At 36.6% G+C, this 14,175-nt stretch overlaps 1 protein-coding gene across 4 annotated transcripts in view; it reads right to left on the bottom strand.

The window, feature by feature from the left end:
* The window catches only part of PSMD1 (proteasome 26S subunit, non-ATPase 1), an 87,205-nt gene that overhangs the window by 55,043 nt on the left and 17,987 nt on the right, over window positions 1-14,175 (bottom strand). For all 4 annotated transcript variants that reach the window (XM_036320905.1, XM_036320906.1, XM_036320903.1 and 1 more), the window contains 9 exons: window positions 12,168-12,394; window positions 9,617-9,677; window positions 7,751-7,879; window positions 6,721-6,809; window positions 5,964-6,042; window positions 5,294-5,467; window positions 3,689-3,800; window positions 2,694-2,890; window positions 1,463-1,558 (listed from right to left, as the gene is read on the bottom strand). In XM_036320905.1, coding sequence (XP_036176798.1) covers window positions 1,463-1,558; window positions 2,694-2,890; window positions 3,689-3,800; window positions 5,294-5,467; window positions 5,964-6,042; window positions 6,721-6,809; window positions 7,751-7,879; window positions 9,617-9,677; window positions 12,168-12,394 — 1,164 coding nt within the window. The remainder of the gene's footprint in view (window positions 1-1,462; window positions 1,559-2,693; window positions 2,891-3,688; window positions 3,801-5,293; window positions 5,468-5,963; window positions 6,043-6,720; window positions 6,810-7,750; window positions 7,880-9,616; window positions 9,678-12,167; window positions 12,395-14,175) is intronic.

Genomic DNA, 14,175 nt, shown 5'->3' with positions numbered 1-14,175 from the left:
AAAAATGCGAGGATAGTGTAAGGAGCCTCTGGGACAGCTTCAAGTGTACCAACATCAGAATTATAGGGGTGCCAGAAGATGAGAGAGAGCAAGATATTGAAAACCTATTTGAAGAAATAATGACAGAAAACTTCCCCCACCTGGTGAAAGAAATGGACTTACAGGTCCAAGAAGCACGGAGAACCCCAAACAAAAGGAATTCAAAGAGGACCACACCAAGACACATCATAATTAAAATGCCAAGAGCAAAAGATAAAGAGAGAATCTTAAAAACAGCAAGAGAAAGAAACTCAGTTACCTACAAGGGAATACCCATACGACTGTCAGCTGATTTCTCAACAGAAACTTTGCAGGCCAGAAGGGAGTGGCAAGAAATATTCAAAGTGATGAATACCAAGAACCTACAACCAAGATTACTTTATCCAGCAAAGCTATCATTCAGAGCTGAAGGTCAGATAAAGAGCTTCACAGATAAGGAAAAGCTAAAGGAGTTCATCACCACCAAACCAGGATTATATGAAATGCTGAAAGGTATCCTTTAAGAAGAGGAAGAGGAAGAAAAAGGTAAAGATACAAATTATGAACAACAAATATGCATCTATCAACAAGTGAATCTAAGAATCAAGTGAATAAATAATCTGATGAACAGAATGAACTGGTGATTATAATAGAATCAGGGACATAGAAAGGTAATGGACTGACTATTCCTGGGGGGGAAAGGGGTGTGGGAGATGCGGGAAGAGACTGGACAAAAATCGTGCACCTATGGATGAGGACAGTGGGTGGGGAGTGAGGGCGGAGGGTGGGGCGGGAACTGGGAGGAGGGGAGTTATGGGGGGGAAAAAAAGAGGAACAAATGTAATAATCTGAACAATAAAGTAATTAAAAAAAAAAAAAAAAAAAAAAAAAAAAAAAAGACATATGTGGGGTGCTTGCTGTGTTACCAGGCAACAGTATTTATTGTTGAGAAGCCATATTTGGATTAGGAAGACTGAGTGGAAAAGCCTCTTGGAAAACATGGGCATTGGCTTTCCTGTGTAATGTTTTTCTTGAAATAGAACATGTTCCTTAGGGGAGCCTGAAAGCTAGCTTCCCAGGCTGTGAAAAGAAATGGTTCCTATTGTTCATTAGGTTTCCTGGTCCCAGGGCTGTTGCACAGACTCACATAATAGTCTTGTCTCTTCAATGAGGGTGCCCCTTGGAGTTTCAGAAGTCATTGCACCTGAATGACTTTACAGATTTTCATTCAAACTGACAGACTGTTATCCTGTCCTTCATCCTTCTGAAAAACTTTGTGAGCCTGATGCTTGGATACAGCTGATCATGTCCTGTGAATGAGAATCTGAACCTGAGACCACTGATAGTGGTCATGTGATGTGGGTGCTGCACTCACCTAGACATGTAGGGTCCCTTTGCAAACTTTCCCTTCCATCTCATCCCCAAGAAGGATCACAATACTTACAGCAACATGTAGCAGGCGTCGTATAGCTTTGTTGTTACCCGAGCCACAGTAAGCCATGGCTACGGTATACATTCCAGACCGTCGAAGAATTGGGTCCTAAGAAAACAATTCAATATCAATCACCAACTTATTTCAAACAATAACTTCTATAGACTAATGGGCATAGTTGTATGCACTGGGGGAGTTTGTTTTAGGTAGGAAAAGATGAATTCAAGAACTATTTTGTGGTTGGTATTTTCTAAATGAATGGGGAAATAAGACTAACATGAGAGGAATTAACTGCTTGAAATTCCCAACATTCTGTGAAACATAACATGCCTGTTCTGCCTCATACATTCTAGAAAGTATAAACTCAGTATCAACACCTACTACCCTGTGACACTCAACTTCCATTTATCAAAGGGACACAAAGAAGCCAGTTTCTATTCCATATTCTAACTTGCTTTTACTTTATTATTTAATTTGTTGGCACTGAACACTGAGTAAAAATTATGGAGGTCTGATAGTTGAGCAAAATAATTAGTCATTTTATCAGTAAATTATAGCAGTGGTTCTTTTTTTTTAATGTTTTTATTGATTTTTAGAGAGAGAGGAAGGGAAAATTAGAGAGAGATAGAAACACTGATGAAAAACAGACATCAATTGGCTGTCTCCTGCACGCCACCCACTGGAGATTGAGCTCACAACCTGGGCATGTGTGACCTCTTGGTTCATGGGTTGATGCTCAACCACTGAGTCACACTGACCGGGCTAGAAATAGTTCTTTTAATCAGATTATAGAGGACAGTATACTGCTGACTACTTATAATAATACCAATGTGAAAAGCAAACAAAAGACAATGGAAAAAACCTCATTCAATTAAGTAAGTAGAAATTGGCACTATTTTTTTTAATGAAAAACAAAGAAGTAATCATTCCAAAAACACTATTTCTAAAAGGAATTAACTTGTAAATTACTAAATAAACATTTTTTGATTTATCTGAAAATCACTGATCTGAAATCTTCATTAAATTTAAATCATCAACTCCTGTTCACATCTCCTAATCAGTATTTTTGTTTTCTAAATTCTATTAGATTTTATATATCTTATGAAAAGTTGTATTAACAAATGTAGCTAGGTGTTCTGAGGGGAACAGAGAGAATTTCTAGTGAAGCTAAGTGTTTTATAAATGGTGGAAATAACTGGAAGGTGAGGGAGTGCAAAGAGAAGAGGATGGATGTGTGATTCACCTTATCACGGCAGAGAGATTCAATGAGAGCATCGGCCTCTTCCATCCTCCCATACATTACTAGTGCAATGCCAACGGCAAGACCACGCAGAATCTTCTCATGTTGAGTTTCTTGTGCATAGCCGACCATGTCCTCAATAGCCTGGGCATTTTTAGAGCCCAACATAACCAAACCTAGGGCCAGGCCAGCTGCTTCCCCTAGTGAGTAAAAAATTGAAGAACAAGAGCTATGTATATATACTCAATACAACATACCCTAATGGGAGCGGCATATTAGCACCAACTATCAAAACAACCATTAGCCCTGCCTGAGTGGCTCAGTGGTTAGACTGTCAACCCGCTAACTGAAAGGATGTGGGTTCGATTCCGGTCAAGGGCACTTACCTGGGTTGCAGGTTCCCTGCCTTGGTTGGGGCACATTGAGGAGGCAACCAATTCATGTGGCTTTCTCACATCAATGTTTCTCTCCTCTCTCCCCATCCCTTCCAGTCTTTCTAAAAATTAATGGAAAAAATTTCCTCCAGTGAGGATTAATAAAAAACAAAACACCCCAATCATTAGCTTCTGACTGCATTTTTTCAAACCATCTGATAAAAAGGAGGGTATTTTATATAGTTGTATATATATAGCTTTTTTCTTTTTAAATCTTAACTGAGGGTACCATAGTAACCTACAGTGATTTCAATGGAGACATTATAACATTTTTTCTACATTATCAGCAGAAAGTCCTATGACATAAGTAGGTCACTCTAATAAATTTGTGTTTGTATTTACAAAAGTCAGTTATATAGAGATACACACAGGCTATGCCATTTTTAAAAGCCTTTATATCACGAACATTTTTTTGAGTTTGAGAAATGGGGAAAAAATCCACTCCCTCTTCAAGTAGAGAATAGTTAGATTTTTAAGAGGCTATACAAATTATAGGTAGAAAGTAAATATTACAGTTAAATTAAATAAACCTAAAATTTGTTATCTTTAGAAAGAATCACTTACCTGTCACAGCATCATCCTGATAAAGGTTTGTTTTTAGCAAATCATACACATCCTGGCGTGCAGTCCCCATGGCAGCCAAACCAAGGCCCAGACTGCCACCATGTCGAACAATCTAGGAGAAAAAGCATGGGCTTCATTGATGTAATACATTGTACTTAAAATCCAAGCTTTAATTCTAATTTCAAAATCTATTTTGATATAAATATGTAGAGCAGTTGGCTTAGTTAGAATGATCAAAGGATTTGAAAATCAAAAGGCAAATGAAATTTCAATTTCAAAAGAATGGTGCTTGCTGATACAAAATAATAGTGAATTTAGAAGTGAATAAAAGAAGAAGAAAATGTGGAGTGAGACTATAACTCTCAATACATTTATGTAAGAGGAAGAGAAAGATGACAACAACTAAGAGGAAGTAGCAAGTAACAAGGAAAATTGTTGTTAGGATAGGTGAGACATGAATATGCTTATGGGCTGAGGGGGGAAAGACGGCATAGAGGGAGGCTGAAAAGGAGAAAAAGGTAGATCTTTTAATGGAATAATGAATAAAGTGGGAGAATATGGAGTCAAGAGCAAAAGTTGGTCTTTACTTGAAGAGGGACACCTGGTCATCTGTCATTTTTTGAATGCACCGTATCTTTTTATTGGTGATAGCACCCCAGTCTTGCTTGAAGAATACTCCTCCCCCATTGATTAATCTTGGTGGGACTGTCATTTAAGAAGCTTCTACCCCCTCTAGCCAAAGTATTGGCCTATGACCCAAAGATAGATCAACTGGACGCTTCTCTAGAATTGTAATAGTTTTTAAGTGGAATGACCCAAGGACCAAAAACATTTAAGCTCACTCATCCCGACAGTAGGGCCCTGAAGAGACAATTCCATTATTCCTATTATCTATTTCCCTATAGCTACCCTGGCTCTTAACCGTTTTGAGAACTAGTTCATCAGCTTGTCCTTTAATTACATAAGCTACTTCCAATAAATTACTTGTTTAAGTTAGTCAGAGGTGGTTTCTGTTGCTGGCAACCAAAAAGCTTTGTCTGATAAGTAAGTTTTTACCTGAGACCCGAGGAAGTAAGGTAAAGGTATGCGTAAATGTAGAGAAGATCTTGGATAGGGGGCTTACAAACTGGGACAGATGTTTCTATTGGCCTCAACCTTTTCACTAAAACAGGAGGACAAAGTTTTTTAGCTGACTCAGCTGCTCTCCTAAAAGGTTTCTAAAAGAGTCTAACATAAACATTAAAGTCTAAAATCCTATTTCAAGGTACCTTAAAATAAGATAGAGCTAATTAAGTTTTTTCAAAAATTTACATTTAATACTTATCAAAGATCAAAAAAAAGCAAGAATTGTGATTCCAAAGAGAGGATATGCAATTTTGGGGGGACTAGTTTCCTGCAAAATGATAGGATTAGACTAAATGTTCACTAAGGTCATCTATATAACATTCCAAAACTCTAAAGTGTGGGAATAAAACGTGTGTTTTGAAAACAATACTGTTTGGGGACCTCCCAAATATAACAAAATTTCTATTCACTAAAATAATTTGGCAAATGTTTTCCTGGACCCTTACTAATGAAAATGTAGTTTTCCATTCTAACACTTACATCATTGCTGGCATTCTTAAGCTGATTAAGCAGATAGTCAATTATATCACCACCATGATTGGCATGAATTAGACCTAATGCATAGAGACCTCCACCTTCCTGATAGGCTGATCCTGGAGAGGTGTCCTTGGGAAGATATGTTGCCATTAACTGTAATGCTTCCTTCTCATGACCCTGTAAATTGGAGCCACAACAAAGGTGTCAGTAAGAGAAAGTAAGAAAAAGAGCTAACATTTTCTATGATTATTGCTTTTCTCCAGCATGTTCACTTGCTAAAAGAGGAGGAGGAAATGGGGCTCTTATACAACTTTATCACTTGAACGAGAGAAGAGCCTTTCAGAGACCCAGTCACATCCTACTTGGAAACAAATGCTTCAATTTTTCCCCTTGTTTTATAACATTTCCCCAAATTCGTCTTATATTATACAAACAACTTATTTCAATTCATCCTTTGAGAAATGGCTTAATCTTCATAGGAAAAGGATTTCCACCTTTTATTAAAAACCAACACATTTATATGTACTTTAACATCTTACTTTATCCTTCCCTATAAGAGGACTGATTTAACAAAATGTACATGTCAATGAATTATAGTAAACTTCTACATTTTATTAATTCCAGAAAGACTGCTCTGTTCTAATGCCTATTCCCACTGATCAGTGTATATTACCTTGTGAATTACACCCAAACTGGCTGTAGCTGTAAATTTTGCCCAGTTAGTGGCCCTGGCCAACCATTCCAAGTTATCTCTGTAAGAAAAGAAAATTAAGTAATTCTACTGAAACCAATTCCCCAAGGCATTTTATAATTCTAAAGTCAAAGCATTAAAAATTTACCTTGAACTATTACAAATCTTTCACTGAATGGATCACAAATTATTGCTGATTCTATTTTACCTAAGTTGTCCTTAATATTTTGAGGACTTTTAAAAAATGCATAATATGTAATTCCACTATGAACAAAAGCAAAACTATACTAAATTTCTGAGCTTAATATATTTCATTCAAAAGCTGATACTCAAGCCAATTAATGAAGAGAATTAATTTTGCCTTAAAACAAGTAGGGCCCTGGCTGGGGTAGCTCAGTTGGTTAGAGGGTTGCCCTGATACGTCAAGGTTGCGGGTTTGATCCCCAGTCAGGGCACTTACAAGAAACAACCAATGAATGCACAAATAAGTTGAACAACAAATCTATCTCGTTCTCTCTCTCTAAAATCAATACATAAAAAAACTTAAAAAAAGAGAAAGAACCAACCTCAATTAAAAGACAAACAAGTAGGCATATGCAATAAGTAAATATATAAAATAGCATAAATAAAATTTAAAATCCAGGACTGGCAGCAGGGGAAGTCTCTAATTCATGTAACAATGTCAACAGAGTTTCTGTTAAAGATGACTGTACAAAGCAGAATCGTCCAGTATATTTACCTAAGAAACTGGTCACTGGTAGTCCCACAATGCATAAAAGAGTTTGCTATAACAGTTGCCGTATGACATACAGAATTCCGTACTGCATCCTTACAAAAACAAACAGATTTTTATCATTGGCAGAGTATTCATACATATTGCAAACTTACCCATGAACACACAACCAGAGTCCCTGTTTTATGGCGAAACATGAATGAACTGAACTAATATATTTAAAATAATGGATCTTGGCTATTTCTTTATAAAGATTAAAAACAAACAAGTCAAATAGAGCTTTATTTGTGGTTTTAACTTGAGGTCAATAGATTTTAGGTAGGTTAACTTAGGTAGCAGATTTTCTAGTTTTGGGGTTCTGAATAGTTTAACTTACCATTTCTCTAAACTCAAGGTCTCCAAGGTGCTGGAGTAGCTTGAGGAGCAATGCTGCACCTCTTTTGGCACTGCACCTCTGGCAGTCATCAAGTAATCGTGTGTATTTTTAATAAGACTATATTATAAAGATTAGTTTCAAATAATTGTCATAAGTGCAAATTATGTAATTCTGTGTCCTTTCGCCATTTGTAAAAATTGTATTAAAAGTTTGGAGAAGCATATTACATATGCTTTAATCAACTATTTAGTAATGAAATAGTACATGAATTTATTTAAAACCAGGTAAGTTAAGAACCACTGCTCTTAAGTTTGCAATTTAGTGGAAAAACAGACACATAAGCTATATCAATGTGCTGACAGTGCTTTTGTCCAAGTGCTACGTGTATACATTAAAATAACAAGTGAGCTAAAGAAAATGGGGGGAAAAAATCCACTGAACTTCCCAATGAGAGATTAGCACAAGAACAGGAGCTCAAGCAATATTAAGTCTCGTTCTTTTCCAACAAGTTTAAGAGTTTCTCCCATTGTTATTTTTATATAAAAACGTATTTCCATAATTAGGAATAAAATGCAACAAAGTATTCAGTAAGAAATAAATATAATTACTTATATTCAACAAATATTTTTTAAAAGGCTCCATTACAGTTGCATTTCCTACCTTTGTGCTTTTTAGGATCATGAGATCTGTGTTATTATTTCGTATTAAAAATTGCAGATGTAACTCAATAGCCATTTCACCACTTAAAATTTTAATCATTTTCAAAGTCTGATCCTTGGGCTCTGGACTCTGCCAAAACAATAAACAAAGAATAAAAATTCATATATTACTGAAATCCACTAAGGCAACTTTAACAGCCCAAAACCAGTAAAATTCAAATATTTCATACATACAACAGTACTCATTTTAACAGTAGGATCTGGAAAACTCATGTATAATTTATTTATTAGATACCATGATGCCAGCTTGATGGAAGAATGTAACTCGTTCTGAACTAGCTTCCAATGTAAAATATTTTTTAATATAAAAAAATAAGGTGTAGCCAAACAGGTTTGGCTCAGTGGATAGAGCGTTGGCCTGCGGACTGAAGGGTCCCAGGTTCGATTCTGGTCAAGGGCATGTACCTTGGTTGCAGGCACATCCCCACTGGGGGGCGTGCAGGAGGCAGCTGATCGATCTCTCTCATCGATATTTCTAACTCTCTATCTCTCTCCCTTCTTCTCTGTGAAAAATCAATATATTAAAAAAAGAAATTTAAAAAAAGGTGTAAACGAATAACCAATTACTGATGATATATAAGGAAAACTTTTATACAGAGCCAGCCTATACTTTATGTGAGGAACTGCCTAATCCAAACTGACAAAATCGAAAGCATCTTTAATCATCACATCTATATGATCTCATGAAATACCAAGCTATCAATCAACAAAACTATCCATCCAGTTAAAGAACAGCTGAAGTTCATATACCTGAGCATCAGAAACCAAAAGTCCTGATGAAGGAAAAATTTATATCCATTAATATTGCTGCTCTAATACTTAGCTAAGTCTTCTAAACACCATGAATACTAAGAAAAACGAAGACAATCAAATTGCCCCCCTATGATAAGTTGCCATTTATATAGAGGCTATACTTTTTTTCTCTCCCCCTGTGACAGGTAAGTCAGAGTTATTCTGAATGAAGTTCAGTCTTTGGTTAGAATCTAGAGCAAGCATGTCAAACTCGCGGTCCACAACGAATATTTTTGCGGCTCAGCCAATATAATGGTATGTAAGAAATATTTAAATAAAAATTTCATAACTTAATTTTTACAATATCCTGTTATAAATAATTACTAATAACGAACTACAACGTTCACTGGTGAATGATTACTATAATCGTGTTGCATTCATTTCCCTTACGCGCCTTATGCGCAGGCACACCGTTTCTCTCCACTAATACTAGCAGCAAATATTTTAGCAGTGATTGCCACGTCATTAGTCTTGGACTGACTTGTTTGGTGTGCGTAACAGGAAATATTTCACTTTCAGAGAACAAGAAAAATAGTTTTATTTGCATTACGCTTATTAATTTGTGCAGTTATTCAGTGTCTGGTAAATTAATGTTCAAGAAAAAATATTAATTTTTATTAAAATGTTCTATTACTTTATGTTAATAATTACTCATTTATTTCAGCCCTTTGTATTCAGCATGTCTCTATTGAAATAAGCCTATGTTTCTATGGAAATTGAAGCTTTTGTTTTTTTGTGGGCCACAGAAACTTAAACCTTGTTTATTTGGCCCATGCTAGCCTTTGAGTTTGACATGCTTGATCTAGAGATTTGATTTCATCTAAGTTAGGTACTTACTGGGATCAGTCTTTAAAATTTTACTTTTCACAGAGAATACATTTTTATAAAATGACTTTGGTGTCAAACCTAGTAATAAACCTCCATAAAAACAGGTGTGTAACACTTTAAAATAATTTACAATATACTGAGGGAATATATGTAAAACAGCATCCATGACTTCAAAAAGCACACTTACCGCTTCTGGTGTCTTTCCTACAAGTACACTACCTGTCTTTTCTTCTGTTTCCATTGACTCACTAAAATGAAAAGAACCAACACTTACTAATCTGATAAATCTCTTCCGAATAGCATATCTGGGTGATATGTTACCAAATTTAAGACCTGAACTATGTCCAAATTAAATATTTTACAAGGAAAAACGTTTAATCACTTCATAAATATTGCTGTTAAAAAACAGAACAGGTCATAGCCGGTTTGGCTCAGTGGATAGAGCGTTGGACTGCGGACTGAAGGGTCCTGGGTTTGATTCTGGTCAAGTTCACATGCCCGGGTTGTGGGCTCAATCCCCAGCCGGGGTGGGGGGGAGGCAGGAGGCAGCTGATCAGTGATTCTCTCTCATCATTGATGTTTCTATATCTCACTTCCTCTTCCTTCCTCTATGAAATCAATCAAAATATATTTTAAAAAAACGGAAAAGAAAAGGACACATATGTAATACTCTTTGTAATACTTTAAGCAATAAAAAAAAAAACACCCAAAAAACCCCAGAAAAGGTTCTAATAAGACAGACATGGTTCAATTATTGAATTTCCTCCAAATATATTCATAAAAATATACAAAGCAATTAACTAGGTTAGAAAAATGTATGAGTAACAAAACCAGGTGACAAAGTATCCCCCAAGTTCCCCAAACAAAGGTGGAGATACACCATCAATAGCTTACAAAACCAGTTTGATGTGAAGCAGTTGGGCTGCAATAACTCTCTTTTTTTTTTAAAATATATTTATCGCCGAAACCGGTTTGGCTCAGTGGATAGAGCGTCGGCCTGCGGACTGAGAGGTCCCAGGTTCGATTCCGGTCAAGGGCATGTACCTGGGTTGCGGGCACATCCCCGGTGGGGGATGAGCAGGAGGCGGCTGGTCGATGTTTCTGACTCTCTATCTCTCTCCCTTCCTCTCTGTAAAAAATCAATAAAAAATATTTTTTAAAAAAAAAATATATATATATTTATCGATTTCAGAGAAGTAGGGAGAGGGAAAGATAGAAACATCAATGATGAGAGAGAATCACTGATTGGCTGCCTCCTGCACGCCCCCTACTGGGGATCGAGCCCACAACCTGGGCATGTGCCCTGACCAGAACTGAACCATGACCTGGTTTATAGGTTGATGCTCAACCACTGAACCACACCAGCCCGGCTGCAACAACTCTTAAAACTAACCAGCCAACACTCCCTTCTAAGTTGAAGCACTATACTTTGAGGAGGAAATGCTGAGTATAGAATCCAAATTAAAAAGAAAAAAGGTCAAATAAAAGTGAGAAAGAAAACAGAGCCAAGAGATCTCAGAACATAAAACACCATTTGTTTAATACTTCACAACACAACAGAAGAGGAAATTCTAGAGGGACGTGAAATTACAAAAAGCATCTTAAATGAGACTCTTTTGTAAAAGTTTAGGAAAATCTAATTTCAGGGAAGATAAGTCACAGAAAAGGTCAAAGTAAAATCCCATAAAATACTGTAACAAAAAAATTTTCAGAGGAGGTAAAAGACATTTTAAAAATTATACAAAGTATAAAAGAATATTACATATCAGAATCAGAAAAACTCAGAAATGAAATAGAACTAGGGGAAAATTAGAAATGAAAGAGGAAAAATATAATTTCAGAAACGAAGATTAATTCAGAAGGAACATGTGAGCAAATAACTATGACACAAGAAAAGGAGACAGTAAGGAAAATTTTTTTTAAATAAAAAAGAAACAAACTAAATGTTATTCTACTAAGATCTGGAACAAATTAAAGATGTTCATTTTCATCACTTCTATCTAATAATGTATTGGAAATGCTAGCCAACGCAGAACAAAGGAGAAAAGGTATAAAAGTTATAAAGGAAGAATTAAAATTTCTAGTCACAGATGACATGATTCCTATGTAGAAAATTCTATGACAGGATCTATAAAAAAAATTTACTAGACCTACTAAGTGATTTAAGCAAGGTTAGTATACAAAAATCAATTGTATTTTTATATATTAATAACAAATAATTGGAAATTGAACTTTAAAACATACCACTTGTAACAACTCCAAAAACCATAATATACTTAGTAATAAATTTAAGGAGATATGCGCAAACTTTCTGCACTATAATCTACAAAACACTGCTGAGAAAAACTAAATTAAAGACATATGTATATTTAGTTCTAATAAAAGCACAAAAAGCTGAGAATGTTTCATATTTCTAAATACCTAACTCAAATCTCTGAAATCTAGCCCACCTGCCCCTCCTGAGGTTTATACTTTATTGAATTAGATGGCAAACATGCTGCCCTACAGGCCCTCCCTGTCAGAAAATCACTTTCACTTCTTTCCAGAAGGGTCCACTTCTCTGCTTTTCCTTAATGTGCCAAGCACAGTGCAAAACAAAAGAGCTTTAATAAAACTTTACAATCTATGAAAGCTAGTGGTAAAATTTATTCTTAACATATGCAGACTATGAACATTACACCTATTCCCAAAATAAAATATTGTTCAATTAGTTCTGATGCAGAAAAAGATACTTATACCTGTCTTTCTCTGATCCCGGAACAGTACCCGTATTGGTGGATCCAGGCACAGAAGGGATAGGGGTGCCAACAGTTCGAAGATTCTGGATTACAGATGACAAAAACTGCTGGCTAGCACTTTCATACAAATCAAAACAAATCTGATAAGCCATCAGGAGGTTGTCTTCCTTCACCAGTTTTTCTAAGATATCACTCACAGCCTGGGGATCATCTAAGAAAATTAAGCACTGAAATGCAGATAAAGAACAATTACACAGTAATTGGAAACTGTCTATAAGATACTACTTTAGAGTGACAAACAGTCAACATATAAGAAACTTTAAAATATAAGCATAAGCAAGTTGGGGCAGACTAACCAGCTATTCTAGCACTCTACTTCTAATCCTGGCATAAAGTTTTCCTGAAAATGGAATCGGCCTTCCAAGAAAAATCCATACAAATTATATTCACAGCTCCTAATACTGTGCCTGGCAATTAGCAGTATTCAATAAGTGGTTGATGAACGAATCTTGGCTTCTTTAAATCTTACTCATAATTTACATTTATGTGATCCTTAACTTGTAATTTCTGTTTTACCATAACTTGTAGTAGTCATTCACTCATTTAAAACACAGTGTACTGTGCTTGGCCAGGACAAGATGCACTAAAATGACCATTTTGAAGCACTTCTCTAACTACTCTTATGATCTGCCATGTTTTAACAAAATAATCGGAATAATGTTAGAATTTTTCTTTTAAGAATTAATTTAAAATTTCTCATTCCTTTTAGTAGCAACTAACTCAATTTTAGAATGAACACATAATCAAAGTTGTTACAAATTAAGAATAGGAAAGAATGGAAAAATAAAAAATAATTGGCAAGTAACAGGGGACTGGCTTAGTGAGGCAAATACATCCACTAAATGACTACTACACAATCAAGAAAGAGTTAGAACAAGAGTTTCTGAAGAGTTAGAACAAAAGATGTTAAATTGAAGGACATATCTAATTGGTACTGTTTCCCTCCAGTGAAGGGAACTTGGGAGCTAGAAGAAAGGGGTAAGAAGAATTTTCACTGCATACTCTGATTCTTTTTGAATCATGTGAATGTATTATTATTTGTTCAAAGTATATCTTAAAAATATAAATTTAGCCGAAACCAGTTTGGCTCAGTGGATAGAGCATCGGCCTGCGGACTGAGAGGTCCCAGGTTCGATTCCGGTCAAGGGCATGTACCTGGGTTGCGGGCACATCCCCGGTGGGGGATGTGCAGGAGGCAGCTGATCGATGTTTCTCTCTCATCGATGTTTCTAACTCTCTCTATCTCTCTCCCTTCCTCTCTGTGAAAAATCAATAAAATATATTAAAATATATATATATATATATATATAAATTTAAAAAGTTTTAAAGGTACAAGAAATAAGAACTAAGGAGAAACCAAGATGGCGGCATAGGTAAACACCGGAGATTGCTGCCTCGCACAACCACTTCAAAAATACAACTAAAAGACGGAACGGACGTTACCCAGAACCACAGGAAGGCTGGCCGAGGGGAAATTCTACAACTAGAAGGAAAGAGAAAAGGATACCGAGACTCAGAGGAGGTGCAGTGCAGAAGTAGACTACAAAGGTGGGGAGGTGTGTGTGGAGCGGGCTGGCAGCTGAGGGTGCGGTTGTCTGTTTCAATCGGGAGGGAGTCTCAGGCTCTGGGCTCCAGTTCTGGGCAAGTCTCTGGGGACCCAGACTCAAAACGGGAGAGGCGGGACTGTCTGGCATCGGTCAGAACTCGAGGGCAGCTTTCTCTCCGAGGTACTTGCAGCTTGGTGGGACACTGTGAGGCAGAGCCTCTGGGGACGGGACTGAGAGCAGCCATAACTGTTGATCCCCTGGGACCCGCCCTGCCCAAGCCTTGCACAGAGGCATTTGCTGGATAGCCTCAGGCAAAGGCTAGATTACCACCTCCCTAGAGGACAGAAGTTCTCCCACTGCAGACACAGCTGATTTTCACAGCCAGTTGGCCTAGAGGTCAA

This window comes from Myotis myotis, unplaced genomic scaffold, assembly GCF_014108235.1.
Source record: "Myotis myotis isolate mMyoMyo1 unplaced genomic scaffold, mMyoMyo1.p scaffold_m19_p_8, whole genome shotgun sequence".
Lineage (NCBI taxonomy): Eukaryota > Metazoa > Chordata > Mammalia > Chiroptera > Vespertilionidae > Myotis > Myotis myotis.
The sequence above is the reverse complement of the archived record's forward strand: the minus strand, read 5'-3'. Positions and strand labels throughout refer to the sequence as shown.